We start from the raw sequence: 27,448 nt of genomic DNA on the forward strand, positions 1-27,448 counted from the left end.
AACATACCTGGACCAACTGTTCTCTTGACACTTGCTCCCCCACAATATCTCTCAGCTGAACCAGGCAACTCTCTAACCGCGCCGAGTCCTGGGTCAGCGGGAGCTCTTCTAGCGAACTGCTGTCCGACGCTTCAACCTGAAGAGAAAGAAGAATCACAGCCCTAGATCAGTGCTACTCTTATACCTGTTGTACACCATCAAATTTTTCTTTCAATTCAATACTTCACAAGAAAAATTGTCAAAACTTGTCAAACATTACTCAAGGTTTGATATGATTTGAAAAGATTTAGCCAAGCAGCAGATATGATTCTTGGACTAGCAGTGGGATATATTCTAAAAACGAAGAGAAACATGCAATAAAGCATCATTTACGATGGGGAATCAAAAAGTAACTTACACTTCCAAGTTATGGCCATTTATGAAACCACCTACCAGTGGCGGCGCGTGACTTTCATCACTGGGGGTTCAAAAGAAGAAAACATTGCCTCCCTCCCCCCCCCCCCCCCCCCAACCTCTCCTCTCCCCATCTCAGCCAGCTTCTCTTCCATCGTGGGCCGTAACCTCCTAAACTAAGATGACATAAGTTCTAGAAATGTGATCAAATACGAGAGGAGCAGAAAATACGGTAGGCCTACATGCCGAGTTTTACCACATGCAAAATAAGAAATAACTGCTTCATTGAAGTCCGCAGAGTCTCGAACAAAGTTCCTTTCAATTGACAACATAGCACGAGCAATAAGTCTATCCTCGGTCATTGTGCTGCGCTAGAAAGTCTTTATTCTCTTCATGGTAGAGAAACACCTTTCTGCTTCCGATGTCATGGGAATAGTAACAACTATATTTAAAAGTTTTCATTGGTATTACCTTGCCGCTATTCTTTGCCTCAATGATTTTTGAGTTAAGTTTCTCTCCAAAAGGTAATTATTCCAAAGAAGGCAAATGAATAGATGTTTAGTAAGTAATGATGTATTTGGGACAAGATATTAATTGGAATTTGACAGTTTAATGTGACTTTTGCTAGTAACGATGCTTTTCAACACTAGCGCTAGTTACGTGCACTATTCTCTGTTGCCTAGTCAAATTCCCGTAAGGCCAACAGATGGCAGGCACATACCCCAACCCCAACAACACGACTAGCTAGTCTTGAGACAGTGGCCTATTGCGCATGCGTAAAGAACAGAGATCCGTTTCTGCGATATCCTGGTCTTGCCTTAGTGCTGGATTTCTTCCCCCCGCACCTCGCCAATCCCTTCGCCTATGTACGGACGGAGAGATCGCCTTTGCAAGGGGGTTCATTCCAGACAAGTATCCAGCCACAGACCTTGCGTAGCTCGCATGAATTGAAAGCCAGTACGAGTATATTACGGATAGAGGGACTTAGCAACAGCTTCGAGATTGACAAGGGAGTTATGAAAATTACGTAGTTGAGTACAATTTGATATAAACTGGAGGTTCATTGCTCCATTGCGCTATACCAGAAACCGCCACTGCCACCTACACATAGGCAACTCGGCCATGACCACATACAATGTAAGTTTACGTTTCCACATAGTCCCCAGGGGACTGTAAACATTTCTCAGAACGGTCAACCAAGTTTTCAATTCCAGATGCGTAGAAATCGCCTCCAGTGCAATGGAGACAACTGCTTTCACCATCTCATCATTTCGGAATTGTCGTCCACGAAGATTATTTTTCAGCTTACCGAACACACGATAATCGCATGGGGCTAAGTCTGGACTGTATGGGGGATGTTGTCATGCCTCCCACTTGAATCGCTGCAGCAGTTCAGACGTTTGGCGAGCCGTGTGAGGTGCTGTGTTATCGTGCAACAAAATCACATCGGCGCTCAATTTTCTCCGCCGCTTTTATTTAATTGCCTTATGCAACTGGTTCAATGATTGACAATACGAAGCAGAGTTGATTGTCAAGCCTTTCGGCATAAATTTCATGTGTACCACACCCTCCATGTCAAAGAACACTGTCGCCATTACTCTTCCTGCTGAAGGTTGGACCTTGGCCTTCTTTCGTGGTGGTGAAGTGGTGTACACCCGTTCCATCAATGTTCTCTTTGTTTCGGGGGGTGAAGTGGTGAGCCATGTTTCATCCCGTAATGATTCGCCGCAGAAACTCATTGCCCTTCACAGAATACCGCTGCAAAAATGCCAGTGACAATTGGAAACGTTTTCCCTTGTGAGCATTGGGTGATTTCAGGATGAACGTCTGTGCAATAGAGCCGTTTAGTCCATAGAAATCCGATTGTTGCACGCTACTCCGATCTGGAGTGAACATCCCGTTGATGCGCCACTGAGCCTAGCCTGCTCTTCCTATCGGACTGTTACTGTAGCTTGTGCCGCACAGGCCACGGTTACGACACACGGCGTGCTCTCGCGGCAAGCTAGTGTAACTTACTTTTTGATTCGCCCTTGTACATGGGGAAAAGATTAAATGTGGATCTTCAACATAAATTTCTGCAATGTATTTACTGCCATAATATCTTTTGCAGATGTTATGCTATACTGCATTTACTTACATGAATTGAAAGAAATGATAGCAGTGCAATGGAAATAATAATAATAATAATAATAATAATAATAATAATCATCATCATCATCATCATCATCGAAGATCGTCATAAATCAGACATTGCTGATAGTGTTTACTTATAGGTTACTGTACAGTAACAAACGTAAAACCTGTTCACTTCCTTCAGATATTTCTCTGGTATTTTCTCGTGTGCTGCCGATTTATTGGGTTTATTGTGGTACTCTACGGAGCCCACTGAATATAGGCAGGGATGTACCTCATACTAATTAGCAATTATAAAACGCACACACATATCTCTCGCCCATGAAGACAAAGCCATTTTTGTTGTTTTGATTCCCAGCATGCCTACAGCAAACTGTTAATACTCTAATTACACTGGTCAATTCTGTCAAAGACATGGCAATTCTTTAACTAATTAGAACATGTTCTAATTCACCTTCGAGACTTTTGAAGATTTCTCAAGTAATGCAAAGAATTTGACAAGTAAACTTACATCAACATGGACCAATACGCTAATCCTAACTTCAACTTATACGAAATCACAAATAAAACACACATCACACATCCTTTTCAACACAGCCATACCCATTCTAAAAGTCACATATTTAAAAAGAATCAACAAACAAGGGCCCACACACGCCGCACTCCACAAGCTGCTTCCCGCTCCCCACCACCTCTCTTTCTCAACGCTACGACAGCCACACGATGTACACGCAACAATGTGCAGCACGCTCCTAACTATGCTTGAGGACATATCCAGCTCACACGTAAAAAAACTCACACACAAACCCCCCCACCGTATACACAACCTATTTAACAGGCATGCTATCAGTTATTCTAATATCTACCTTCCTTTTCTTCTTTCTCAGATTTTTAAAAATTACCTGAGGGAACGCAAGTATGAAGAGAGCAACACCCACAACTCACTTCCATTGATTTCAATATGTCACACACAGCAACGTAAACCTCAATAGGGAAGTCTAATATAAACTAGCATGTTTTTTTATCATGGATATATACTGAGAAAGAGCTATGTAACTGTAAACAGGTCACTAAACCTCTTATTCTAATGAACACGACGTCCCCGCATATTTGCAGACCGATAATGCACTTTGAATCATCTCATAAAACCGTTGGACATAGTACTGGCATTTAACATTAGATATCTGAGCCTGACACCAGAATGTCAGTGATTCTTCATAAACTCTAAGAATTGTATCCAATTTCAACCTCAGCAAATAGAACTTTTGTAATATGTAGTAATCATGGGGCCAGTTTAAAACTCTTCAATCCCAAAACTGTACAATCTTAATGTTAAGTATTTGTTAGAATAGTGGCACTCACTCACATGTTTTTCAGCATTGATATAGACTGAGTATAAGCTATGTGTCTGTGAACTGGTTGCTGAACCTATTATTCTAAGGAACACAACGCCCCCCGCATATTTTCCGCACAATGCACTTTAAACATCTCATAAACCGTTGGACATAATGTTGGCATTTAAACACAGATAACTTGACACCTGAATGTCGGTGATTCTTCATAAATTCTACGAATTGTATCCATTTCCAACCTCAGTAAATCAATTTTTGAAATATGTAGAAATCATAGGGCCAGGGAAATAGCCCCTTAACCCCAAAACTGTACCACTGTATATATCTGAACATTAAGTAATTTTAAAATAGTGGCAATCATGTTTATTTAATGGCATCCTTGTTTAATTTTAATTTTAGTATTTATTCTGTACAGTCACTATTAAGGAGGTTCTCTAGCAGCTGAAGATGACCTATTTACAGGTTGAAACTGATACTGTCTTTTTATGTAAATAATATTGACACAATGTAAATCTTGCAAAGTTTAAAAATTCTTGTGTAGTCTTGATTTTGACAAAAATTTTATTGTCTACAACATGCTTTAGAAGGACAACAGTCAAAAACTGCTGAAACACTGAACAAGCTTGGCAGATGTGAAACCTGTGAGGTCCCTTACATTAAGCTACAAATGGATGATAATATGACAGATACCAGATGTCTTCTGGTTTGAAACAACTAAGTGAATTTGGATATTCTAATCTTCCCTTTCATTCCTGGTACCTACAGTAGCTTGTACATTTATCTTCTCATTCATTAGCTTATATCTAATGCTATGTGTACCGGGCGGTACACCTCCATGCCGCTTATTTAAAATTTGCGCCAGTTGAAACTCCTCTGCTGGAGGAAGTCTGAACTTTATCTACGGTATTAATTTTCTACTTTCTCAGAAGATGTCACTACCTGGAAATTTTGGAGTTTTTGAACTGTGTCATTTTCGACGTATTTTTGTTTTGCTTGTAGTAAGAAGTATGAACTTTCTCTTCTAGAGGACGCTACTGAAGAACTAAAATGGTGCACCCTAGTGTGAAGTGAAAGAACTATGCTTTTGGAGAAATTTTGAATTCATAAGTTTGTTCTTTGTTAAATTTCTTTCAGTCATTGTTTCAGTTGGCAATATTAACCCTTTCTTTCCCCTTCTTTTGAATTTAGCCAATCCCGAATTTCTTGAATTAATTTTCCACCAATTATGTGTTTCTTCTTCATATTGTGTAGGGGTTTTCTTGGTTAGCCAATAAAGTTTTTGTGGGAGGGTGTTCTCATTCCCCAAACGCCTCAAACTTTCCGCGAGAGTATATAAACTGCTGATTTTAGGGTCTCCGGGCCACTTCTGTTCCATCTTTTCGTGTGTAAAATACATAGCAGGGGGCGGGAAGCGCCTCTTTCTTCGGCGGCAGTCAACAACCAGGTAATGGCCGATTAATTACTTCTTTTCTTGCTTGCTCAGCAGTTTAACTCTCGGGGCGGGTCCGAAGTTTTTCCATTATGTAACCTTCCTTAAAATGTAAAGAAACTTGTATCTATTCTATCTTTTAAACTACATATTGGGATAGAGAGTGCTTAACCCTCTCGAGCTCCCACTCATATTGTTTTGAGGTGAACTTATTTTCTCAACCTATTCTTCCTTAACATTATGTAAATTTGTTTCTTTTCTAAAGTCACCTCCGTAGTATGGGATTAGCCTTGCATCAGTGGCCTAGAGCCAAATTAGGTTTTGAAACAAATACATTAGGAGTGCAGATCGCCTCCTCTCAAATTGTTATTTTAGAGGTCATGTAATTACCCTTTTTCATTTAATAGACCTCAGTAGGTTGGGTATTTTACCCCTGTGTCTATGTCCAGAGAGGACAACTTGAAGGTGGAGTTTGGTGTGGCCTTTGAGAGGCTTAAAGTTTGAGAGCGAGCAGCTCTTTCTTGAAAATTAAGTGTTGTATGCCTCGAGGAGGCTTTTCTGTGCAATTTGGAGCAAGTGCTCCTGAGCATGAATGGGGTTTTCTGCCCCTCTGTTAATACTTATTTTGAAGTAAGGTTGGGCTGATTGCCCAAGCATTGTGAAGTCGGTGCGCGAAGCCCAAATCCAGTAAATATTGTAATTGTATTTTTATTGCCTTGCTACTCTGTACCTGCCATGATTGTTATTTCTTTATTTGAAAAAGAAAATATAACCTTGTTAATTTTACATGCACTATAATTTCGTAGCTTGAGACCCATTCACACCCGCACCTTCTTTCACGCATAACTACCGCAAAAACACGGTAACAAGTGGTAGCAGAGCGTGGTTGACTGGGTCTCATTTTAGCCCCTTTTGACGGCTAAACATTGTTTTGTTCCGAACTCTAACCATTTTCTCAGCTGCTGGAATTTTTTGAGTTTTTCAAAATTGTTCTGTCATCATGCCCGGCCCTCGCGATGTTCTCCATCTTAACTATTTGCGCAAGGAGGAGTTGATCTATGAATTGACTATTAGAAATGTGCAATCTGGAGGCACGGTTGCGATAGACACAAACAAGCTTAGAGAGTCCCTTGATTTGCCCATTTCCATCCCCACCTTGGGAGAGAAAGAAATTGACGACTCTCTTTCCACGATCGTCGAGAATACTACTGGGCTAGCATCGGTAGTTAGTTTTTTTGACGAAAATGATCCTTCTCCTAATCAAATTAAGCGTGTGCAAGCCAGGCTATATCATTTTTCAAATAGAGTTAACGATCTGTTGTCTCTGAAGTTGAATGACGTTCAGAGGAAGGAAGCTAGTACGTTGCTTGAAAGTATTTCTGAATTATCTAGCAAGGTCACTCAATTGTTAACTGGGGAAGTTCCTCCCAAAATTGATCAACCCACCACGATGAATGTAGGTAGCGAGGAAGAGCCTCCTAAGGGAGAAGTAAATAGGAAAACCATCGCTGCTCAAACAACCTCTGCCCCATTGGACGAGTCTGAACGCCGTAACTCATTAAATAATGTACGTTCGGAATTAACTTCCTTGCCATTGAAACCTTTACCTACTATGTCACCCGGGTTTAGCAGCTTGCCTCATCCATTGGCAATGTTGCTCAGAGGTATTTCTAAGTTTTCCGTTAATACCACCAGTGACGTAATTTCATTTTTAAGATTTTTAGTTGAATTTCAGGATCATGCTCTTGTGTTTTCTCTTTCTCCATGTCAAATTTTGCAAATTATCTATCCCTATGCAAGAGGTATTCTCTCGGACAAAATAGTTAGAGCCATTGCCGAGCAATCATCGATTGAAGACTTCCACGCCCACTTGCTAGCTAACTTCATCCCGGCCAGGGCAAGGTCCTCCCTTATTCAGAAGTACTATTATCGGGTACAGCGCTTGGATGAAAACTTGGCAGATTTCATCCAAGATATTAAGTTCTATACTAGGGTGTTTGCTCTTCATTTTCCTGAAGATCAAATTGTACAGGCTATTGTAGAAGGAATTTCACCAGCCTATAGGTCATATTTGTGTTTCGCGGCGTGCCCGCAAACCTTCTCGGAACTTGAAGCATTGGCCGTTTCAGCGGAAGGGGTTAGATACGCCGATTCCTTGCGTGTCGCGAAAGAACCCCCACCTTCCTTTAGTAATACTCGGCCTCCACCTCGCCGATCAGTCACTCCTCGTAAATGTTACGCTTGCGGGTCGCCTGACCATCTGCGGAACAAGTGTCCATTGATCATATCTAGTAGGGCAAATTATGGAGCTGGTTCATCACAAGGCTGTTTTAAATGTGGGGCTTTCTCACATATCGCCAAGAATTGCCCAAATTCAAATAGCACCCCCTCCTGCTCAACTTCTGGTGTAAATTCCACCAATGCCAATAATAAAAAATGACTAGTGGCTTCGGCTGAGTCGACTAATCCTTCTTTCCGAGGCTCAGCCCCTGGTAAACAGGTCGAAAATTCAGGGAACGATCAGTCTTCTAATTCATCTTTTGAATGCCCTAAAGAGTGTCTTAGGATTGCGGCGGATACCCCCGCACCGGTCCCCTTTCTCAAAATTGAGGTAAATAACGAACCTATAACAGCTCTATTAGATTCAGGCAGTGTTTGTTCTATTATTTCGGCCGAATGGTATGCAAAATTGAAATCTGTTTGTAAACTACCTGACTATGACTCATCTCCTGTTCAATATGTTTCGGCTAATTCATCCCCATTAGAAATTCTAGGTTCTTTACAGGTCAAAATTCGTATTTTTAAATTTACATGGAAAATCAAATTGTTTGTAGCCAAGCACTTGTCTTGCCCCATTATATTGGGAGCTGACTTCATTTCCTACACTGGTCTTGTGCTCGATCTCCAGAGTAGGTCGTGCTCTTTCAAATTTGCGTTTAATTGTAAAATCCCATTATTGAAATGTAATTCTGTATCATGTTCATCTATTTCGCCTACCCAGGATGAGATGTTGTTAGACCTTAGACATCTACCTGAGGAGCAGGCTGATAGTATTCGTAAGTTGTGTCAGTCGTTCCCAGAGGTGTTCTCTGATACTCTTGGTGTTACTGACCTTATCGAATACAAAATTGAGGTCACGGATTCGATTCCTGTCCGTTTTCCACCTTATAGGCTATCTCCACCTAAAATGAAGGCTCTGAAAGAAATCATCGATCAAATGTTGAAGGATGGTATTATTAGGCCCTCTAAGTTGGCGTATTCTTCGCCTATTTTTCTAGTCCCGAAACCCCAAGGGGGCTTCAGGCCTGTCATTGATTATAGGGCTCTCAATCGGAAGGTGGTGTTACAATCTGTGCCCCTTCCTGACCTTCATTCTTGTTTTTCATGGTTTCGTAAGGCCAAATTCTTTACTATCTTGGACTTGAATCAGGCCTACAATCAAATTCCCCTAGCGGAAGAGTCTAAACATCTTACAGCGTTTGCCACGGATTGGAATTTGTATGAATACAACCGCGTGCCGTTCGGGCTCCCCACGGGAGCAGCTGTACTCACTAGGCTACTAGATAGGGTCTTCTCCGACATCAAATTTGAGTACTTATATCACTACTTGGATGATGTCGTCGTATTTTCAGAGACTTTTGAAGAACATCTAGATCATCTGCGAGAAGTTCTCGATCGCCTTCGTAAGGCTGGGTTAACTGTCAAGTTGTCCAAGGTTGCCTTTGCTAAGCCCTCTATGTCATTCCTAGGGCATATTGTGTCACCTGATGGTGTAGCCGTCGATCATTCCAGAACACAGGCCATCCGTGATTTTAAACCTCCCAAGGACGTTAAAGGTATCGCCAGGTTCATTGGTATGGTAAATTTCTTCAGGAAGTTTATTCCTAACTTCGCTAATAGAGCGGCGCCCTTAAACCTTCTTCGTAGGAAAGGCATCAAATTCGAGTGGGGACCTTCTCAACAAGCCGCTTTTGAAGATCTTAAATTAGCTCTCTGTAATGCCCCTGTACTTGCTATGCCTGATTTCTCAAAGAAATTCATCGTCCAAACCGACGCGTCGTCGTCAGCAGTAGCTGCAGTCCTTCTTCAAGAGACTGAACTAGGGAGGCGACCCATCGCCTATGCATCTAGGACCTTGTCGGCTCAAGAAGCCAAGTATTCCATCTATGAGCTCGAAGGTTTGGCAGTCTTATTTGCCTTAGAAAAGTTCCGTCTCTATCTGGAACATGTCAAATTCGACTTGGAGACAGATAATCAAGCCTTAAGCTGGGTCTTAGGTAGGCCGCGTCGTACTGGCCGTATAGCCCGTTGGGCCATCCGTATTTCTGCCTTCCAATTCGACGTCAGGCATATCCGAGGCACCGAAAATGTTGTTGCTGATGGACTCAGCCGTATGTTTTCCAACGAAGTCGAGACCCATGAACCGGTCAACAGTTCATCACCTTCCGAGTCCATACTATCTGATGTTAATGCCATCTTAACAGATGCTCCCATGCTCTTTAGGGATATCGAGAAATACCAACGTGAAGATCCGACGCTGGCCCCGATAATGGAAACCCTTTCTTCTGGGGAACATGTGGTCCCTTATGTTCTGAGGAATGGTGTTTTATGTTGCCCATCGAGGCATGATAAGATGATGAAAGTTGTCGTTCCAGCTGTTCTTGTACCTATGATCTTCAAGTATTATCACGAGACCCCATTAGGAGGGCATCTTGGTATCTTTAAAACTCGTGAGAAGATTCGTGAAATGTTCATCTGGAAGGGTATGGACGGTGAAATCCGTGAACTAGTAAAAGCTTGTAAATCTTGTTTGCTCAGTAAACCAACCATGTCCACCAAGGTAGGCCTTCTGTCTTCGCATCAAGCGTCGCGCCCCATGGAACGCCTGTATATTGATTATGTAGGACCCTTCCCCCAGTCAAAGGGAAATGCCAACAAGTTCATTTTTGTATGCGTAGATGGTTTCACAAGATTTTCCTGGTTATTTCCGACTAAGCTGGCTACCGCTCAGTCCACCATTACTTGCCTAAATTCTATTTTTGCTTCTTTTGGTCCGTGCCAATATATTGTGTCTGATAATGCTAAGGCGTTCACATCAAATCTTTTTCGTAAATTCTGTTTTGACTTGTCCATCTCTCATGTAACTACTTCTGCTTATTACCCTCAACCATCTCTGGCTGAACGGGTTAACCGTAATCTCAGGTCCGCGCTTATTGCCTATCATCATGAAGATCATTCCAGGTGGGACACGTCCCTGCATTGGTTAGCTTTTGCTTTGAATTCGGCGGTTCATGAATCACATAAATTTACTGCAGCCTCTTTGATGTTCAAGTTTGTTCCCAACACGCCGCTCTCTAACCTCTGGTCCCTGAGTGACATTCTACCTGAGACAATAGATCCGGACAACATTAAAGATCTTTGGAAGAAGGCTAAAGCCAATCTTAAAGTGTCTCATGAAAAGGTTAGGGAAAGGTATGATCGTGGACGGAGACCCACCCATTTGAAGGTAGGTGACCAAGTAATGGTCAAGAATTTTGTTCCCGCGGGCAAGCTTGCCCCCAGATTCCATGGGCCGTGTGTCATTCTCGATTTCCTTACGCCGGTTACGTTGTTATTAAGCAATCCAGCCACCGAGAGGATATTTAGGGTTCACTTGTCGCAGGTGAAACCTGTATAATTTCTGTGCTAACTTGCCTCATATTATCTTGAAAGGAATATGAAGGTTATATTTTTTTTTGAGTTTTCACTTTTAGGCATTCTGCCCCTTCTATAATATTTTGTTTCATATGTAAGTTTTTTGTAAACCTTCCCCGCACGGTTAAACTGCCATCCTATCCTTGCCACGGCCATTACCACGCTCCCGTCTCCTGCTCCACTCTACACAGTGGCTTAATTAATGCCATGGATGTCTGCACGCCGCTGGCCCCTCAACCTCTCCACAAGCCTGTGCCCTCAAAAAAAAATGATGATGGTCCAACAATTCTGCCGCCTAGCTTTAATGTTTCAGTGCCCCCGCAGCCGCGCGGCGCCGTGCTGCGACTGGGTTAGAGGAAGGGCCCCCTCTTCCCCAGCGAGGACCACATGTGCACGGTGAGCCGGAGCCCTCCTCCCGGCCAAGGCTGATGTGCGGCGCACGACCTGCTACTGGCCCGCAGCCTGTATATGTTCACCGCGGGCGCGGCGTGCTTCAACACCTCTACTCCTCTCATAGTGCGGGCGAGCGGTATCTCAGGGTACGTGAGGGGTCCGAGCGGCCTCCTCTGGACACAAGCTGCAGCGGCCGGTCTGGCCATCCAATTCAATTAACTACATGGACAATTACTATCAGCAATTACTATACCTGAGAATTCAACAACAATATCTGGTGGACTTAGAAAATTTTTCCTCAACTTTAAAACCAAAGTTTTCCTTCTCAATTCAACCTTCTACAAACATTAAGACAGTACTTCCGCTGTTACTAAAAGAAATTTTGAAACTGAATCAAACTAAATTTCAGCCATTTCGATAAATGCTTCTGCAATCAATCTTCATATCCACATCATAACTTGGACCTTGTTTTCAAACAAATTTCATGTGTCACCCCTGGAGGAACCTTTGGGGGGGGAGGTCTGTACCGGGCGGTACACCTCCATGCCGCTTATTTAAAATTTGCGCCAGTTGAAACTCCTCTGCTGGAGGAAGTCTGAACTTTATCTACGGTATTAATTTTCTACTTTCTCAGAAGATGTCACTACCTGGAAATTTTGGAGTTTTTGAACTGTGTCATTTTCGACGTATTTTTGTTTTGCTTGTAGTAAGAAGTGTGAACTTTCTCTTCTAGAGGACACTACTGAAGAACTACAATGGTGCACCCTAGTGTGAAGTGAAAGAACTATGCTTTTGGAGAAATTTTGAATTCATAAGTTTGTTCTTTGTTAAATTTCTTTCAGTCATTGTTTCAGTTGGCAATATTAACCCTTTCTTTCCCCTTCTTTTGAATTTAGCCAATCCCGAATTTCTTGAATTAATTTTCCACCAATTATGTGTTTCTTCTTCATATTGTGTAGGGGTTTTCTTGGTTAGCCAATAAAGTTTTTGTGGGAGGGTGTTCTCATTCCCCAAACGCCTCGAACTTTCCGCGAGAGTATATAAACTGCTGATTTTAGGGTCTCCGGGCCACTTCTGTTCCATCTTTTCGTGTGTAAAGTACATAGCAGGGGGCGGGAAGCGCCTCTTTCTTCGGCGGCAGTCAACAACCAGGTAATGGTCGATTAATTACTTCTTTTCTTGCTTGCTCAGCAGTTTAACTCTCGGGGCGGGTCCGAAGTTTTTCCATTATGTAACCTTCCTTAAAATGTAAAGAAACTTGTATCTATTCTATCTTTTAAACTACATATTGGGATAGAGAGTGCTTAACCCTCTCGAGCTCCCACTCATATTGTTTTGAGGTGAACTTATTTTCTCAACCTATTCTTCCTTAACATTATGTAAATTTGTTTCTTTTCTAAAGTCACCTCCGTAGTATGGGATTAGCCCTTGCATCAGTGGCCTAGAGCCAAATTAGGTTTTGAAACAAATACATTAGGAGTGCAGATCGCCTCCTCTCAAATTGTTATTTTAGAGGTCATGTAATTACCCTTTTTCATTTAATAGACCTCAGTAGGTTGGGTATTTTACCCCTGTGTCTATGTCCAGAGAGGACAACTTGAAGGTGGAGTTTGGTGTGGCCTTTGAGAGGCTTAAAGTTTGAGAGCGAGCGGCTCTTTCTTGAAAATTAAGTGTTGTATGCCTCGAGGAGGCTTTTCTGTGTAATTTGGAGCAAGTGCTCCTGAGCATGAATGGGGTTTTCTGCCCCTCTGTTAATACTTATTTTGAAGTAAGGTTGGGCTGATTGCCCAAGCATTGTGAAGTCGGGGCGCAAAGCCCAAATCCAGTAAATATTGTAATTGTATTTTTATTGCCTTGCTACTCTGTACCTGCCATGATTGTTATTTCTTTATTTGAAAAAGAAAATATAACCTTGTTAATTTTACATGCACTATAATTTCGTAGCTTGAGACCCGTTCACACCCGCACCTTCTTTCACGCATAACTACCGCAAAAACACGGTAACACTATGAATTGACTGAATACACTGGACATTACAATTCAATTTACCAAATTTAATTTAACTGTTAGCTTCTTCAGTCTGTCAAAACTAATACCTGAAACTAATGTCTGAAAAAGATACAACTTAATTAAAATAGAACTACGTGCTTTGTTCTTAAAAGATCATCATCAGATTCTATCAAATCACACTAAAATATTCAGAAAAGTATAAAAAAATTATAATTGATTTTATTTTTAATTAAAACTACCACACTGTGGAAAAGGAGTCTTCACATTTTTCAGAATGGACACAATCAAACACCTGGATTACAATGAAGAAAGGACTTTCAACTTCCCAATGGACCAATGCCATTAAAATGAACTGTAATGTGATAGCAGTCTGATGAGTTCCAGGTAGAAGCCAAGAAAACCGTTGCCGTCACTGCAACGAGATAGAAACCCTCCCTCATGTTCTTGGTTTCTGCATGAAGTGGAACTATTGAGAAATAACAGGCACCATAGGGCCAGGAGCAGTATTGCAGAACTTCTCAGAAAATCTGGCATATTTGAAGTCTTTGAAGAAGTGCACTGTGTCTCTAGCGATGGATCCAGTAAACGTGCAGACAGTGTCGTGATTAATAGAAAGAGAAATATTGGCGTTGTTACTGATCAAACAATAAGGTTTAAGAGCAACAGTTCACGGGCCAAAGAAGTTGATTCTGAAAAAAAGAGACACTATGAACCCTGTTTTAAGTAATATGAAGAAAAGTATCTATCATTTTTTTTTTTTTTTTTTGTTATTTGCTTTACGTCGCACCGACACAGATAGGTCTTATGGCGACGATGGGGGCAGGAAGGGGCTAGGAGTGGGAAGGAAGCGGCCGTGGCCTTAATTAAGGTACAGCCCCAGCGTTTGCCTGGTGTGAAAATGGGAAACCACGGAAAACCATCTTCAGGGCTGCCGACAGTGGGGTTCGAACCCACGATCTCCCGAATACTGGATACTGGCCGCACTTAAGCGACTGCAGCTATCGAGCTCGGTAGTATCTATCATATACCCGCCAGTTTCTGGGAGGTGATTGGGTTACTCTTCGGTGTGCGAGGATCTATCACAAAATTTTCAGTTAATTTCTTCCTCTGTTTTGGTATTCCTGTTTCATTTTTAAAAGATATTTGCTTAAATGTTTACGGAATTCTTTGTCAACGGTAAATCACCGTTTATACGGTATATGTAAAGGAAAATAAAGTTTTCCTGATTGGGAATAGATGTACAAACAGGGGAATTTCGAAACTAAAAAACATGCAAGCTCATTTTATCCTAAGAAAAATAGTGCAGAAATATTATCTATCTGATTCTGTTAGCATACAGTACCCCTTGTTCTGGGGCAGCTATCCCTTGTGGATTTTCTTTCTCCATTTACAAAAGTGTAAACTTTTATGTTTATTTCTGTTTAAAATAGCTAAGAACATGGAACTTATCTTAATGCCATGGATGAGTTTTTAATGACTTAATATAATTCATCCCCTAACTTTTTAAAGTTTTAATTTGTTTTTGTTTGCAGTTTTTGGAGGTTGCAAAATTTGAGAATATTTAAAAATTTAACTTCATCATATTTCAAGTCAATACAACTCCATACTAAACCCCAACAAAATGGTTTCATGTCAGTTAATGATAAGAGAACTACCTACAAAAGTCATACCTCTCTACTATTGATGTGAATATTGGACGCCATTTCTTCCAGGTCTGCCAGGCTTGACGACACTGACGTGGGAGTTTCTGGACTGGGGCATTGGGGAAAAGGCAACAGTTTCTCAGTTGTTTGGGATTTTCTGAAAAAACACCACCACTTCTTCAACAATCACCCTGGATACAATAATTATAGCTCATCAGTTGAATTAGAACACATCTTACCTTGGCTTCACCCATATCAAGAGGTCATATATTTCAGCCTGAAGGTTTTCCGACAACTCTCCGAACAGTTCGCTATCCATGATGTCGGGATTAAGTGAGATGAAGTTTAAACACGCACTCTGTGTAGAAAAATTAATATTCTCATCATCAATATTCACACAATTTATAATAACTGAATAGGGTTAAGTAAGTGGGATCATGAATAATTAACGCCAAAACTATGCACACGATTGAGAAGACTGACATATAAAGAAGAAATATAGCCTCCGATTTCTAGATATGTAGAACAGAAAAACAGGGAAGACTTTAAGGGAAGTCCAAAGTCCTATATCAACAATGTTCATTTGGTTATAAAGTTGTCCCATAAATTATGCAAGTCAGAGCTCTGAAATGCTTACCATGACTGAGTACAATCTCTCTACAATGACTGAAGTAGAATTAATTTGAGGAAACATTTCTAAAGTTATTAATTTTTTTAAATATATCCGATATATTTAACAAAATAAATCATTATACTACCTTTCCAAATCTGAAACCATGACTCTGAAATTCTACTTGGTGGATAAGTGGGTAGAATACAATATTTATTTATTTATTTATTTATTTATTTATTTATTTATTTATTTATTTATTTATTTATTTATTTATTTATTTATTTATTTATTTATTTATTTATTTATTTAGCTTATGGCACCTGTTAAGCCGTGCACAAATTGAGTAAGAATAACATTATGAAAAACAACAAATAATTTACTCCCTTTAGGAAAGCAACTAAAAGAGTAAAACTCTTGTTATGACTAGAGGGGAGAAAGAAGGGAAAGGTCAGATTAGACTTGCAGACAAGCACCTGGAAGTAGTGGAAACATTTAAATACCTGGTGAGTGAATTAATGGAGAATGCTCGACTGGATGCTGAGATTAGTAAAAGGATTCAAGCTGGAAGTTGTTTCTATCATAGTGTAAGAAATATGTTATGGGACAAAGATGTGTCAATGGAAGCAAAGGATACTATGTACAAGATGTATTACGTACCCATAACAACTTACGGAGCAGAAACTTGGACAATGACAAAGAACGATGAGAGTCGAATACAGGCAGCCGAAATGAAATTCTTGAGGAGTATGATACAGAAGAGTAGAAGAGACAAAATAAGGAATGAGAAAATCCGGGAAGAAATTGGAGTGGAAAAAATGAATGATAGAATAGAGAAGAGCCGACTAAGATGGTTTGGGCACATAAAGCGAATGAGCGACGAAAGAATGCCAAAAAAGGTGATGGAAATGCAAATCCAAGGAAGGAGAGGCCGTGGACGACCACGATTGAGATGGAAGGATACCATCCAACGTAGCATTATAGAAAGAAACCTGGACTGGGACACGGTGTTGGAGGAGGAGTGGTGGAAAGACCGAAGAAAGTGGAGAGGAACCATATTTGCCCCTACCTGGCTACAGCTGGATAAAGGGAAATGATGATGATGATGATGAGGAAAGCAACTCAATGTTGAAAACATCCTGGGGATATGAGCTACGAATTGCAGGCAAATAAAATATAATGAAGTATGAGAATATATTCAGTATTTATTCCTAAAAATTACAATCCATTTCTTAATCGTTATCCAGTCGATTAGACTGGCAGTTTGCCTGTTTCTAACACTATGAGCGCTAATGTGAGTCAATTCATTGAATGAATGAATTAAATGACCCTCACAACAATCAATACTGATCTGCATTTAGAGCAGTTGCCCAGGTGGCAGATTCCCTATCTGCTGTTTTCCTAGACTTTTCTTAAACGATTTCAAAGAAATTGGAAATTTATTGAACATCTCCCTAACTCTCCTTCCTTCGATTTTTAAAATTTTTTTAGTTTGACAGAGCTATCCAAGATTCACAATTTGAAACCTTTCCGGCACAAATGAGGAAATTACATAATTTTACATTTTTCGTAAAGATAAAACACAGATCAGAAATCGAGAGAGATATGTTAAATATAGAAAAATAGAAAGTAAATAAATACAAAAACACAGAAACGGTGCAAAACAAAAGTAAATACATAAATTAATAATGTAAACTGAACTAAACTCTCTGCAAGAATAGAAGGATATTAATACATTACAGTAAATTATTAAGAGATGATGGACCTACACAAATAAATGAATTAACACACAATTAAAATCACAAAGAAAGCTCAGTTTGATATGAATTTGAATAGTATTTGTTATGACAGCGGTGGAAACTCCTGCATAAAATATTTATAGAAAAATCAGAGAAAAGTGGTTCCAGATAAGATTAACACGTTGGGTGCCACGTGCCGCCATACGGCGTCACGGTGGTCTACAAATTTGAGATGGCGTGACGCCATATGGCGGCACACCGTTCTTGAAATCAGAGTTGGCGTGACGCCATATGGCGGCACAGTTGAGTTTCAGGCGATGCGCCGTAGATAATCAGCTGTGACATCTATGCGCATAAAATTGGTACTACGTGAAGGGCGAACTTCAGGGTCTATTCCAGCTATGTATTTTTACTGTATGCCACCATGTGGCGCCACAGTATTCTTCCGAAGCCACTGTCTGGCCAGTGGTCTTTGTCACAGGTGAAAGCGCGCCAGGCTTTGTTTATTCCTCGTTTACGTACGTATTATCACTCAGTTTATATAGTTGTGCACAAATATAAAAAATGGAAGATATTGGTAATAATCTTACGAGGGAACACAAACATGTGTTACACTCGGATTCGGTTGAAATTTGGTAGGAATATTCGTGGGAGGCAGTAGAATGCCAAGGTGAAAACTGCATGTACCCAGCGCAAGTTTAAACGCCAAAATTGAGCAAATAAATAGTCATAAAATTAGAAGTACCACGGGAGTATCGGGGTGTGGCGGAGAGGTAGGGAGGAGCGAAGCATCGGACGTGAACCAACCGGGCTGCGTCGAGCTGCGCCAGCAGCCAGGTAGCGTACAGTTAGCGCGTTTCCCTTAACTTCCCGATCAGATGTGCAAAACGTAAATATGAAAACAGCACATGAAACAAGTGTACAAAGGACGATGTTTGAACAACGATGCCAATAAGGTTTGAAAAATTACAACGAGTAACAAGAACTCGGGCATGCCGAGACGCATATTTTCATTGTTTATAGTTATCAGAAAACTGTTCACAACAATATGTAATGCAATATAAGTACTTGTTTTTCATTTTACTAGGTTTTCATAAATATTGCGTTAATTTGAATTAGGAAATAAATATCCCGTATTGGAAATTCGTATTGAACATTCCAAGTCAAAAAATTCTGTGACACCATATGGCGTCACGCTATATTTTATCTTTCCTAAAAATTGATGTGACACCATATGGCGTCACGCATGACCATGGTATGGTGAGATAAAATTTACTTAGTACATCATATAAATACATCCCAAGATTATATAAACAGTCTACAACGCGTACAATTGCTTTGGCACCAGCGGAATGCAATTCAAAAACATGCCTGGCACCAGTGGAATAGTGTGCTACAATCGGCTCGGCACTCAACGTGTTAAATAATTCAATGCACATGCAATGTCATCATTCAATGGCATTCAGCAATAAATTATACATGTGTCAAAATGTTCAGGAAATTCTGAATATCAAAAATAAAACAGTATATTAAACATTTCAATTTTAGCCCTTTTCATGTTCAACTTCCTATAACTATCAGATGTGCATACATAAGAAGTCTTCAAATTTTAATAGATATAGCCTATTTGTATGTCTCTCTTACACAACCTTGCCTAATTTAAGAAGTAGCTGCAATAAAAGTATTAAATAACATACTGATGTTTCTTTTTCAAATGCAGGAAACTCATTAATACACATGGCAAGAGCAGACGACTACTGCATAAAGAATCAGAGATGAAGACAGTGTAACTCACCCTCAACACTTTGGCATTGAACTGGTCGCCCATACTAAGGAAGTAAAGCACCGAGTCCTCATCGATATGTCTCTTGAGACCCTGTTCGCAGGCCTGTTTGAGGGAGTCTACCTCGTACCGATCACTCAACAACATGAGGTCCGCCAGCTGGTCCACCGTTAGCTCCTTAGTCTTGAGCTGGCCGCTGTACAGGTAGTTGAGGAACGTTTGAAACAGGAATGGGTTGGTGTCGTGAATCACTATCTTCCTGTAGAGAAGACACAGTTACAGCTTAGCAATGCCCTTTGAAAGGGTGATCTTTATTCTACTGGTAATTAAAAGGGGTAGCTTAAAGAGTGAGTGTGTGTGGGGGGGCAATGACCTAGATGTTAGGCCCCTTTAAACAACAATCATCATAATCAAAGAGTGTGTGCGTGTGTGTGTGGGGGGGCTAGCTGCTGACTTCCCACCGGGAAGGCTGAAGTTTGAATCCCAGCTGATTCTGGGTACAGATTTTCATCTCAAGAATCCGCGGTGTTTGGTCTTAGCACTTTCAGCACTACCATATTTTAACATGGGCCTTGGCAGTGAACTGGGTTGTTTTCCTGAATTTTAACAGATTATTATGCAACAGAGAAACACTTTACATACTGGATTTTTGTATTACAGTATAATCCCGCTTTTACATTCCCATATTTTGTGTTTTCCCGTCGTTTACAACATTCTTTTGTTGGTCCCCTCAGATTCCCTATGCTCGCAATGTATTAAAATCCTCAAAATTACGCTTGCAACTTTTTGTGCTTCCCGCCATTTAAGTTACGTCAGACTGTTCCAGACTGGGAAAAATCTAAAACATAGCCGCAACTAACCTATAACGCTTCAAGTAACCACAGTGGACAGCACACACTTTACGACAACACATGGGCAAAACTAGCCAATCATGAATATCACGGGAAATTATACAAACAACTCTGACGAGCAGGTTACCTATCCAACACATTAAAAAAAAATTATTAACAGAGAAAGAACATTTATTGCATGTTAGATAATTTTATAGCCATTCTAAGAAAGATAATCAGATTCAAATAATATACTTTAATACACAATATTTTTAAACATCTACTGGTACCATTCTTGTAGTCAGTGGATGAGCAGAATTACAAAGGTAGTGTTGTGTCAACCGTTAATTTACACTGGATCTTTATTTTAGGTAATTGCCGGTACTATAATAGGATTAAGATTAAAATACTGTACTCTATAAATTAATAACATGCATTTTTGCTATGTCCTTTTCGAGAGCATTTTTATTGTATATGAATACTGTATATGAAGGTGTCAGCTATCAAAAATGAAGATATGAATTGGCAAGTGCATATCTAAAGTAATTTGATTATATTAGTCTTATGAAAAGCATGAAGAAAATTGTACAGAAAAAACTTTTTCATTCAAGTTGTACCAATAAGCTTGCTTGTATAATTTAACACGTTCAGTACCTGCTTCTGAGTGGGAAACTTGAATGCCTGGACCAGCCATTTTCATGCCCGGCCCTCTTAACGTGCATTACTTAATAAAATTTACCATTACTCCTGAACTATAAGTGTTAGCAACATGATACTTTGTGCTAACCTCTAGTAAATATTTAGGGTGTGATGTCTGGTGTCACAGGTTCCAAAATACGTCTAATTTTATACAACCTATCTGTACTTTCTGCATAACAATTACTGTCACTGTAGTGAAGAAAGGAAAGAATATGAAGGAAGCGTATTCGGACATTGTTTTAGAAAATATCGGAATATGAAAAACAGGGTCTTCGGTCCAGTACATTTTTATATCAAGATTTTGGAATAATCGGTTTCCACGATTGAATGAAGGAATTCTTCGTGATAGGCCGGGGCGCCGTGCCTATCACTTGACTCGCGTATAGATTGGTCTGCTCACACACATACTGATAAAATTCGTCATTCATGAAAATACTCACCTAACTCAAAATATCCTGCTCATTTTCTGTTTGAACGTTTATACCTGAATTCTCCCTAAATGATGGAACAGGAGGACAATAACTAGGATGATATGTATCAGGCACTTCACTTTCCTTTATAGGCCTATTGGATTCGGGAATCAGAATTTCCTCGTCACTCTCATTTTCACTATCTCAGTCTATTTCAGAAATAAGTTCATCACTAGGATCATCATTGCGAACAATATCTGATAGTTTTCTTCCGTAAGAAACTTTGTTTTATAAGCCATTATGCTACACTCGGTAAGAACGACACACACTGCATTGGAATCTCAAGTACCGTCTTGACATGCAAGGAAGTGCTGAGATATTCCCGCTAAAACAGCTAAGATAAACATGAGCCCACTCAACGCCGGGGTTATCTCAAAAATGTCAACCAACTTCCTGCTACAACCAATAACGCTGACTAAGGTGTAAGAATACATAGATGACGAATATAAACAGCATTGCTTCGCGCGAAACATTAAACGTCTTACGCCGTCCATGGCCCGCAGCATAGGAGCGAGCTTAAACGTCTTACGCTGTCCACAGCAGTCCGCAATGAGTTAATGTGGCTGCTTAAGCCATAAATAAACACAGCTACAAATGGAATACAATATTTTCCTATTTAGGAATAGTTTGTTTTGATATGGTATTCCTGAAAACATTGGGCTATACACAGTCCAACCTTACACTCCTTGCACCACCATTTACTCTGTTTTCTGCGCAATTACCACATTCCTTCTTACCTCTGTCTGAACAAACCCTGCAATAATGTGTAGCATTTACTTTACTGTTTATTGGAGGAACCTTTTCTCGGAAACGGCGAGCAAAGTCCTGTCAACACTTGGAGAGGGAGTAGGTTTCAGCATTGAGATGTCTCTCCTTTATCATCATGGATCTGTGGATCCATGGTAGAGTGTCGGCCTCCGGATCCCAAGATAGCGGGTTTAAACCCGGCAGAGGTAGTTGGATTTTTGAAGGGCAGACAAAAGTCCATTCGATACTCCATGTCGTACGATGTCGGCATGTAAAAGATCTCTGGTGACACATTTGGTGTTTACCCGACAAAATTCATTAAATCTCAGCCATAGACGCCCAAGAGAGATCTGGTTTACTCTGTCTGCCATCTAGTGGGCCTAGAGTAAAACGGAACGTCGAAATTGATGAGCAGACAGCCAGATGGCGTCAAATCGAAATGTCTGCACACAGTAGCTGAGGTCATACGATTATTATTATTATTATTATTATTATTATTATTATTATTATTATTATTATTATTATTATTTGCTTTACGTCGCTCCGACACAGATAGGTCTTATGGCGATGATGGGATAGGAAAGGGCTAGGAGTGGGAAGGAAATGGCAGTTGCCTTAATTAAGGTACAGCCCCAGCATTTACCTGGTGTGAAAATGAGAAACCACAGAAAACCATCTTCAGGGCTGCCGACAGTGGGGTTCGAATCCAACTATCTGCCGGATGCAAGCTCACAGCTGCGTGCCCCTAACCGCATGGCCAACTCGCCCCGTGTCTTCTCCTTTAGCTGCTAACCTCAAACTGATCACACTCATATAATCCACGAGATACATCTTTAATAGAATGAAACAGTTCACTACCACTATAACTGAGCTGGCGTAGAGTACAGTAACACAGCTGACAGCGCGACGGATTTGGCGTGCGCAGCACACGGCTCAACGACTGCTTCAGTAGAGGTCACGGCAAGGAGAAACTACCCTTTCTATCATTTCAGTTTGCACTTCCCGATAACTGCTGCATTCTAGTGGACACTAGATAAACTGCTACCTCCAAGCAAGAGTCGAGAACCGTATGAGATACGTGCAGCTGCATATAAACACATGAGAAAATCACTCCTGTACCATATACGGGCACCATCCACAATCAGGAAAGCAATACACCTGTATCCTGTATGGCCATAGTGTTGAAAGTGTTAAAACTCCCAGCGAAACACAAAATGAGCTCGGGTGGCCATAACGACCCCAAAAATAACTGGAATAAGTTGAAGAAAGTTAAAGGTAGGTAGCGAGTTTGGACAAACAGATAAGCAGCGTGATAGGTCAGAGTAGGCAGTTGGAGCAATAGAAAGGAGCTACAAGGACTAATATATACACTGAACGATGAATGACAAACTTGACAACTTTGCATAATCCTGTCTTCAAGGATCTACATATACAATAAAACCTCGTTAAGAAGTTTCTGCAGGGGACAAGGAAAAAGAACGTGTTAAGCGAGAAAACTAATACTGAATATACCAATAAAAACTCTCCAACAGGGATATGGAAACACTCGATACGATTTTTTCCGACATGGGGGCATTTTATGTCGTGTATGCGCGGGTACAGTGAAAACTATATCTACCATTTCTAGAGATGGGAGGAAAGTATTAAAAGATGTGAAAAACACGAGACAATAAATATGAAAACCTTTTCTGCTGGGGCTTATGAAATAACAAGCACACACCAAACAACAACTATGAAAATATACGCACGGGGGCCAATAAAAGTATCTAAGTATTATTGAAGATCACTCTCTTTCCAAAACTAAGCCTTTTATTTTGGAGCAGTGGGTTATTAAACATTATTTTCTGGTCACACTCTTAGACAATGAATTGGAGGTTGCACTCGACCATGTGCGACCCAAAGAGGATGAGCGGTGTGACATGGAGGAATCAGGAGGAATGACTTCAACCATGTCGAATGATCGAATCGAAGCTCGAAGGTGCGAGTTCAACATTCGGGACCTCTGCGTGCTAAAGAAAGATTTTAATTTTGTGTTTGTTAGTAAGGAATTTTACGACTTTTCCCGTACCCATAACTAGGCTATCACAAGACAACTATGCACCACGCTAGTCAATTTCAACAATAATGATCCTAATCCAGATACAGGCTACCGTATCACAGACAAAACTTCACTGTACAACTCTACACAAAATAAATTTCGAACTTCTGAATGGAATGCAAAATACAAGCACAAATAGGCTCAAATGCAACTGTGGCGACGACTCTTACCCGAGTTGGAAATCATATTTCTTTGATAAGGGATGACAAATAACATTTTCAGGGCTAGGGAAAATGTGATTGTACTAAGCAGTAATAGAGAAAATTCATGACGCGATAAGTGAGGTTTTTATACATATTTACTAGGCGAGTTGGCCGAGCAGTTAGGGGCACGCAGCTGTGAGCTTGCATCCGGGAGAGAGAGAATTCGAACCCCACTGTCGGCAGCACTGAAGATGGTTTTCCGTGGTTCCCCATTTTCACACCAGGCAAATGCTGGGGCTGTACCTTAATTAAGGCCACGGCCGCTTCCTTCCCATTCCTAGGCCTTTCCTACCCCATAATTACCATAAGACCTATCTGTTTATGGGTAGCAAAAGGAAGTGATAATCTATAATGATCATTACCAACTCAAAAGCATTGAAATGAGGTGGGTTTAGCAGAAATGCTTGCAAGGATTGAATATTTTTCCTTCTTTTCTTTTTTCTCTGTAGAAAATGTTTTTCTTGATAATGTCAGCTTTTCTGTAATAATTTCCTCTTTGACCATAATGCTGTAATCAGGAGGTGAAATCCGTAATAATTACAGACAATCTGGAGTAGGTAACACCTCTGTGTTTTCTAAGCGTATACAGTATTTACTTTTTAAATGTTTAGTTTCACCACAGTCTAATAAATACAGTCGCGAAGCTCTGGTGATATTTTTCATCCGAGGCAACTACAGCGCTCCAAGGGGCGAGGTAGAGGCAACTTGCTAGAAGACAAGAGGGAACGATTTACCACTACAGTCTAAAATGGTCATAACTTCTGAACCATTCATGCAAATAATGTCCTGACAAGGTTGTTGTAATCCATATGAAATAGTGGAGCAGGCCAAACAATTTATTCCGATGAGGAGTTCGAGGATAATATTGAAATATTTATTTAATCTTAAGGAGTTATTTTTCTTTACTGCGGACTATAACATGAAATCGCTTCTAGAGGGCAACCGGTTCGAAATAGCATAAAAAACTCTACAAAAAAGTCTGTGATGGTATATACCTATTTCGAACTGGTTGCCCTCTAGAAGCGATTTTAAGTTATAGTCCGTGGTAAAAAAACATAACACCTTAAGATTAAATAAATATTTCAATTTTATCCTCGAACTCCTCATCGAAATAAATGATTTGACCTCCTCCACTATTTCATAAGGATTACAACCACCTTGTCAGGACATTATTTGCATGAATGGTTCAGAAGTTATGACCATTTTAGACTGTAGTTGTAATTCGTTCTCTGTTGTCTGCTAGCAAGTTGCCTCTACCTCACTGCTAGAGGTGCTAGTGTCACTCCAGCTGTCAAGTGGATGAACCTTCCTCTTATTAGAGCTTCGCGACTGTATATATTAGACTGTGGTTTCACTATAATACAAATTATATACTTCTAGGTTACAACTTTTTATCCTCTTTATATTATTGCTTCATTTTTGCGTACTGGTTTGTACTGTCTGCCAAAAGTTGAAAAAGGTCCTCTCCAAAATACAGTGAAAACTAGCCCAACACACTTGATCCTACAACTAAGTTGTGGAAAGCATCTAGATCTTCAGTGAAGGTATCAGGTGCAATATAATCCAAATTATTAGACTATTGTACAAGCGTAGGCCTAATTCGTTGAGATATCTGCGCAGGCAGAGATCCACATCTTCCTGCTTTTATCGCTCCTCATCTTCAAATCCTTCAATTTCTATTTCAAAATCGCTACCACCAGTGCTGTAGCTATCACATTCATCGGTATAACCTCCTAAATCAACACATTCGTCCTGCAAATACAGTATTTCCCCATCAGTAACATAACCGACCACTCACCATGCCGCAATTTCTGTTTATATCGAGTGCGACCTTGCCGTGATATGTGCGTCACATATTTCCAAAGGCATTTAAACTACTATCCAAAGATCATTAAGCATCATGATACATAGTAATCTTTTCTAAATACTCTGTGCTAAGATTGCCAGCAGTTGACTCTAAAATTCACCAAGAGATGGCAGAGATATATGCTCATAAAACACAGGTACGACCTAGTACGATACATGACGGAATGCTGTTTTTTCACTACAACTTAGTACGATTTATTACAGAGAGGGTTATGATAACTCCCAAATTTCAAGTATTTGAGGAATTTAAAATATTTATTTCTATACATTTCTAAATATTTTTTAGTGTGATTTCTGCACTCAGTGAGTACACACACAGGTACACGCGAATCAAACATTCATTTTTTTACATTTCAAGAGACAAATTTTTAAACTGGAATGGAGACATGTTACAAACAAACAGGGGTGTACAACTACTAAATTATGCATCATAATCGATCAATTAGCAGTGCACTACTTTTAAACAATACATCAGAGAACAAAAAAATATTTGTCAATGAGTGATCCATCTCTCCTCTGAATTTGTTGCTGAGGTACTAACTCACCCTCTACATGAATTTTAAATAAAACACCGATCCTGTTAAATAATGGAAAGGAACAAAACAAGTGCAAATCCTATTATGAGTTCCTTTTTATGTTCCTGATTTTGTAAAGTACTGACTGGCTTCAATATTAATTTAAAATGTAAATAGAAATTGTGAACCACTGTTGAAAATGACTTTCTTCCCTACCTGTCTATCGCTTCTCGCATGCCAGACAGCAATGCTCTTCTGAACCAGTCACATCGGGCAGCCACTATTACTCGATGGGCATGTATACTACACACTTCCTCGCTCTCCTGTTCCGCCACTGCAGACACTTCAACGGCTGAGCCCTGACTGTGGTCGATCACGCAGTCAGGCGTGTCTGTAAACAGAAAACCCTTGCTGCATTTACTGGGTAATTTGAGACACGAAAGGAACATAATTCTAATGAACAATGAAGATAATATACATCTCTCAGAAGTGAATATTGATGTTATGATAACTTTAATCAAGCTACATCAAAACTGGACAAGAAATTGAAACATTGACAATACATCCAGAATCTAGAAGATCATGCATAGTTTTTGGAGCTAATGTAGTGTGCAATGAGACTAACTGGCAGTAAATTTGAAGTTTCGCTCTTGATGAAAAATTATTTCAGAAAGAGATAAGTTTGTGCTGTTGCAGGGCTGATCTCAAAAACTACAGGACAGATTTTGTGAAACTTCCATTGCACATAATGAACTTCATCATTGAACATCCATATTGACAATATACTCAATTAAATTGAAGAACCAGACAGCTCCAAAATATAAAAGTTTTTAGGAGATTA

General features: G+C 40.1%; 1 protein-coding gene across 1 annotated transcript in view; it reads right to left on the bottom strand.

The window, feature by feature from the left end:
* LOC136884991 (uncharacterized) overlaps positions 1-27,448 on the bottom strand; it is a 98,234-nt gene that overhangs the window by 17,629 nt on the left and 53,157 nt on the right. Inside the window, exons 13-17 of the mRNA XM_067157361.2 lie at positions 26,824-26,998; positions 19,192-19,438; positions 15,287-15,405; positions 15,075-15,204; positions 8-136 (exon numbers count right to left, since the gene is read on the bottom strand). Of these exons, the coding sequence (XP_067013462.1) occupies positions 8-136; positions 15,075-15,204; positions 15,287-15,405; positions 19,192-19,438; positions 26,824-26,998 (800 nt within the window). The remainder of the gene's footprint in view (positions 1-7; positions 137-15,074; positions 15,205-15,286; positions 15,406-19,191; positions 19,439-26,823; positions 26,999-27,448) is intronic.

This window comes from Anabrus simplex, chromosome 13 (assembly GCF_040414725.1).
Source record: "Anabrus simplex isolate iqAnaSimp1 chromosome 13, ASM4041472v1, whole genome shotgun sequence".
In the NCBI taxonomy this organism is placed as follows: domain Eukaryota; kingdom Metazoa; phylum Arthropoda; class Insecta; order Orthoptera; family Tettigoniidae; genus Anabrus; species Anabrus simplex.